We start from the raw sequence: 6193 nt of genomic DNA, 5'->3' as shown, positions 1-6193 counted from the left end.
GGTCATATATGCTGATAGCTGCCAAATTCCAGCTAGTCTGGAAACAGCCACCAAGAGGCAGAGATGCAGAGTCATGACAACAGTCCTTGCACAACTTAAAGCCCAAAGCTTTTGAAGTACCAGACATGGAGCAGTTAGAAGTCTCTTAGGAAATATGTTCAAATAGAAAAGTGGGCTAAGTGCATGGAAATAAAAGTAACACTGGTCAGGGGCATGGCGTGCACCATATATATATATATATATATATATATATATATATATATATATATATATATATATATATATATATATATATATATATATATATATGGAACATGGAATTTGTAGTCAAGGGTCTCAAAGAAACTTGGCCCAGACCTGCACAGTGCCCCTTGGAGGCATGAAAGGTTTCAGAGAATCAGCTGGCATTGGGAAGATTTAAGAAGCAGAATCTGTGGGAGGATACAATCCATTAATAACAGGCATTTAACTTTCAGACATCTTTCATTTAGTCTGACAATGGATGGCTTCAACCTGCCTCACTTCCAATCAAGGAAGCTCCTGTTGTGCCTCTTTGGCCTATCTGCAGCTGCTCACATGATCCAAGAAGAGCTCATAAAAAACGGCACCTAACACTCAGTACACTATCAGTGTGTCGGTCATTAGTGTAAAAACATGTCTTTCTTTTTTATAACTTTATATAAACTCATAACCCCTTAAATGTAAAGCACCAAACTGAATTGGAATGTCCAGTCACAATAATACTCTGATTGTTGTTTAATCATTCAAGGTTGTACTGGGCTTTAAGAGAACAGTAAATGCCTGGACAATGAAAAGAAGAGACATGTTTTACATACTAAAATAGTGTTACAACCAAAAGAGGATACTACTGTACCACTCTCAGCAGTATGCTTCCTCTCCCCAGTACAATTTCTGATCACGATGATCCAAGCATTCCGACCCCACCAGTTTGACCATTTGCTTCAAAGTTGAATTCGTGATATAAAACGTGTGGAGGCTATGATGATATAACATTTAATTAAACATTATATATTTTAAAATAATAAGACCAAGGGACTGCATTTTAAAATTCTACACATCTTAAGCAACTTTAATTACCTGTGTACTTTAAAGCATTGCGGTCCTTCTGCAACTATGATGATGGAAGTTAAGGCAAATAAAACCACACAAACACGATTCACTACTTTGGCAGGGACACTGTTGGTGCTGCAGAGACATCTTAAACAGGTCAACTCAAAGAAGCAGCTGTGCTTACCTCTCAATGATTCGCATTATCTGCAAATCCATCAGACACAATTTAAACAAAACCCATAAGGTAAATACGATGCACATAAAAGCAGCACATTGGACAAAGAAGCATATTGAAGAAAGCAGCATATTTCCATGTTCTAAGCCATGTAAACAGGCTGCTCTAAACAATAACACTGTCAGCGACATCCCTTTCTCATGTCATGGTGTGGAAGTTTGTAAATGTAAAACCCACACTGGGTTTCCATTTAAAACTAAATCTGACAGTTCGGATTTGTCAAGTATCCTATTTTAATAACCACTGCTTTATGTAGATGTATGAATTTCCTGTCAACTCTATATTCAACTCAAACCAATACGATAGAGAAAGTACATATTAAAAGAGGACTTCCTGTAGCTAACATTCGTGCCTCCCCCATTCATCCAAAGCAGCTACAAAGAAGACTTTCACGAATTAGAAACCCTTGCCCCTACATCAGACTCTTACTCGTAAAACTGTAGACGGGTTATTACTGAAGGAGATTGGGTGACGTTCTTTGTGGTGCAGATCTCATATTCTATGTGATGAAAATGTTAGAAGTATAAAGTAACACAATAAAGTTGAAAAGTCTCTGCTTGTAAAAGCCAATTCCCCAAAACATTTTCAAAAGTTATGTCACAATATCAGTATGCGAAAATCGTGGTTGGCTAAATACAACTTTAACCAAATTACATCAAGAAAGTAAATGTGCTGGAATTCCCAGATTTTTCGTTAGCAAGCATGTCCACACAAAAAAGAAACACAAACTTGCTGTGTCCCAGAATCTTAAGTCCCACATCCAGTTGTGTCTGAAGTATTGTCCAGAATGGAAGCCAATTTGTTTCAGATCCCAAATCTGAAGGTTGTCTAGATAGCTAACTTCATGAGCTTTGCAGGAAGAATGTGCTTAATAATAAACAGTTCCCCAACACAATAATCAAACAACTGTTGTTGATGTCCAGCCACCAGCTCAAATCAAAGCTTCATTGAGTTCTGTTGGAACTCAGATACCGGTGTATTCTTCAGTTAAGAGTCAAAATGTAGGTGGACTTTAACATCTACACAACCCTCCTTTGGTATCTGGAGAGATTTCATCAGTATTGTCCTGCACAGAACTGATTTCCTTCAGCGATTCTGGGGGCACTTTGTCCTCGTGTGACCTGGCTGGTGGCAAATGCCACATGTACGTGGTTTCTTGGCAGTTGGCTCTTTGTCTGCTTTGTTGACAGCCCTCTTGGTTTTTGTTCCAGGTCCTCTATTTGGTGTGCTACCTGCTCCTGTACAAATAGAGATAAAAAAAAGATTACTTGAACAGAATTCTCTAAACCAAAATGATGTGCACCAAGGCAGCCAGGCTTCTAATGTTAGCCATACTCCCAGAGCAACTAACTTGTTACATTAGACTACAGGTAAACCAGACTGAACATTGATTTAAAGTTCATCTTACCATAACAAGCCAGGTCAATGTTATTCTGACAAAATGCAAGACTTAGTGTACTTTGTAAAATAATGTTTATTGGCTTGCATGACTGATAATATTTATAAAACATCACTCCTTTCACCTTAATATTCGATTAAACGTAAAACAACAACAAATTACTTACCACTGGTAATGTTCTTTCGAATGAATGTTCCTCCCATGTATTCCTCATCTTTGACATAGTCAGATATCCTGCATTGCAACTCAGAAACCTTTCACAGCAGAGGGCGCTGTGCATCATTGTCGCTGACTTCGTGTCCCTCGATGGCCTCCATCTGTCTCGAGTATGATGTCGTCATCAGTATAAATGGCACGTATAGCACCCGTTGCCTCAGTTCATGTTTTTCCTCTCACCAGTACAGCAGTCTCTAACATGAGAAAGACGTGAGCATTAACAGAGAGGGAGGTGTAAATCATGCTAACTCCTCCTGACAGAAGAGCAGGATAGGAGGGACGATGAGGAATACGTGAGAGGAACATCAAGTCAAAAGAACATTACCAGGGGTAAGTAATTTGTTCTTTAAATGAATTGTGTCCTCCCACATATTCCACATCTTTGATAGACTCCCATTGCAGTGCTTTGCAGGAGATGGTAAAGGGAGAATTTATTTTAGATTCACGCTGTGTAACACAGTCTTTCCAAATTTGGTTTCCTGGCCTGATAGGAAATCCCAGCAATAATGCTTTGTGAAGGTATGCAACAAAGTCCAGGTGGCAGCACTGCAAATATCTTGTGCCGCCAACCCCCTCTGAAGGGCTGCTCCTCTCGATGGAATGTGCCCTTAGACCTTCGGGGACTTCTTTTCCAGCCAGTGTAGCATCTGGAAATGCACAGGATTATCCAGTGAGACAGTGTTTGTTTTGTGTTCGCCTGTCCCATCCTATGGCCCGAATAGCCAACAAAAAGTTGATCATCCTGTCTCAACTTAGAGAGCCTATTAATATAAAAACATAACGCTCCCTTAGGGTCCAATCTGTGAAGTTTTTCCTCTTACGATGGACGAGGAGGAGGATAGAAAGGAGGCAAAACTATTTTCTGCACAAAATGGAATTCTGGCACCACCTTGGATAGAAACGAGAGGCGAACCCACAAAACTACTTCGTCTTTAAAAAAGACTGTAAATGGCGGCTTGAATGACAAAGCGTCAAGCTCGATAGCCCTGTGAGAGCAGAGGTAAGAGCTGTCAAAAACAAAGTTTTGAAGGAAAGCATTATAAAAGGGCAAGAAAGCAAAGGTTCAAATGGAGCACCCATCACGAAGTTCAAGACCAGGTTAAGATCCCAGACCGGCACTATAAAGGGAGTCGGCGGAAAGATATTAGTGAACCCTTTCAAATATTGAATGACAATAGGAACCTTGAAGTCGGAACGCCGTTCCGGGAAGCGCTTAAAAATGGACAGCACGTTCAGATAACACTTGGCCATAGAAACTTGCAGTCCCTGATGGGTTAGAGCAAAAGAAAAGACAACACTGATGGTGTGACGCAAGTGAATGGGTCAACTCCTTTATCTCTACACCAGCTGCAAACTTTGCTCCAAACGGCAGTGGTATAGAGATTTAGTTGATGGCGTCCTGGCCGAAAACAACACCTCCATGACGTCTTCTGGAAGGTCTGAATCTTTGTACCTTAACCTCTCAAAAACCAGGAGTGAAGGTTGACGGTCTGTATTTCTGGGTGAAGAATGCGCCCTCCATCTTGCGAGAGCAGATTCTCTCTTTGGGAAGATGAATTAGAGGGCAGATGGATATTTCAAGTTCTGGGTACCACGTCCTCTTGGCCCAATCTGGGGCAATCAGGATCATGGACTTCCCAAACTTTCTCAACTTCCTGAGGAATGACGGGGACTGGTAGGAATGCGTACAGAAGCGGAAAATCCCAATCCACTATGAACGCGTCCCCCATAGCTCCTTTCTGAGGAAATTCCCTGGAGCATAACAGGTCACATTTCCTGCTGACACTGGAGGCAAACAGATTCACTTGAGGGGTTCCCCAAAGTGTGAACAACTCTAGAAGGACTTCCTGAGCTAACTCCCACTCGTGGAAGACTGTGCTCTGCCTGCTCAAAGTATCCGCCGCCATGTTCTCCTCTCCGGCCAGGTGAACGGCTGAGAAAGAGATTACTTCTTCCAGTGCCCAGAACCAGAGCTGAATTGCCTCTCTGCACAGTGGAAGTGAGCCTACACCTCCTCTCTTGTTGAAGTAATGCATGGCCACTGTGTTGTCCTCCATCCTTATCGGGGCGTACTTCCCCCATACAGAAGGGCAGAAAGGTCATCAGCACTAATCTGATCGCCCTCAACTACAAACGGTTGATGTGCAGTTTGAAGTCCGACAGAGACCAGCGTCCGCTAATCGTCAGATCGTTGGTATGTACCCCCAACCTGAGGGGGAGGTGTCCATAACCACAGTAATTTCAGGCCATGTTTGCCAAAAAGGTTCACTTTTCAATACAATCTCCTTGAAAGCCCACTACAGGAGATCCTGTACAACCTTGCTCGGGATCTGAACCAGATCTTTCATTTTGCCAATGAAATGTGACCACTGGGATCTGAGGGCCCAATGAAGGGAACTCCTCCTCAGATGGGCCTCTGGCACCAGGAAAATGCAGGATGCCATGAGACCCAGCAAGCTGAGAAAATCGAAGGCCGGAAGACGTTGGGAACTCTGAAATGTGTTCACCATCTGCGAAATGTGAAGAGTCCTTGCCTAGAGTTGCAAAGCTTTCCACAAGGAACAGTCCAGGATTGCTCCAAGGAATTGCAGCTTTTGGGAAGTTGGCATGTGGGACTTTTTGAAGTTGAAAGAGAAGCCCAGTTTGTGGAGAGAGTGGCGGGTGCTATCTAGATGTAGAGCCTGTTCTGTGAGTGTTCTCTGATCAGCCAATCGTCTGGTATGGGGTAGATGTGAATCTCTCCCCTTTATTGAGTCGCTGCCATCACCGCCATCCACTTGGTGAAAACCCTTGGGACGGAGGTCAGCCCGAAAGACAGTACTCAAAACTGATAATGAGAACTGCCAATGGCGAGTTCCAGTTACTTCCTGTGCTTGTGATGCATTGGTACATGGAAATAAGCATCCTGAAGATCCAATGACACCAGCCAATCCTGGATCTTAAGGGCCTGAAGGATTTGTGAGAGAGTGACCATCTTGAACTTGTCCTTCCTGAGGAACTTGTTAAAGCATTTCAAGTTTAGGAAGGGTCGCAACCCTCTGTGTTTTTTCGGGATCAGAAAGTACGGAGAGTACCAGCCTTGATTTCTTTCCGCTGCAGGCACTGGTTCGATTGCACCTTTCTCCAATCGGGCTAGAACCTCCTGTAAGAGGAGTAGATCTGGTACTTTCATGGACTGGTTTCTTGGGGGACAGTCTGCAGAGCACAAGCATCTGAAGTAATACTTTGCCACTCTTCCAGATGCTGGTTTAACCGCCCCGCACCACAATACG

The 6193-nt window shown here is 42.9% G+C and overlaps 1 protein-coding gene across 3 annotated transcripts in view; it reads right to left on the bottom strand.

Moving 5' to 3' along the window:
* Positions 1-741: 741 nt before the first annotated feature.
* The window catches only part of TOP3A (DNA topoisomerase III alpha), a 1279921-nt gene continuing 1274469 nt past the window's right edge, over positions 742-6193 (bottom strand). For all 3 annotated transcript variants that reach the window (XM_069645692.1, XM_069645691.1, XM_069645693.1), the window contains exon 19: positions 742-2544. In XM_069645692.1, the coding sequence (XP_069501793.1) occupies positions 2393-2544 (152 nt within the window). In that variant the 3' untranslated portion in view covers positions 742-2392. The remainder of the gene's footprint in view (positions 2545-6193) is intronic.

The sequence above is a fragment of the Ambystoma mexicanum genome, chromosome 2p (genome assembly GCF_040938575.1).
Source record: "Ambystoma mexicanum isolate Mex_15411 chromosome 2p, UKY_AmexF1_1, whole genome shotgun sequence".
In the NCBI taxonomy this organism is placed as follows: Eukaryota; Metazoa; Chordata; class Amphibia; order Caudata; family Ambystomatidae; genus Ambystoma; species Ambystoma mexicanum.
This window is presented reverse-complemented; position numbering and strand designations above follow the sequence as displayed.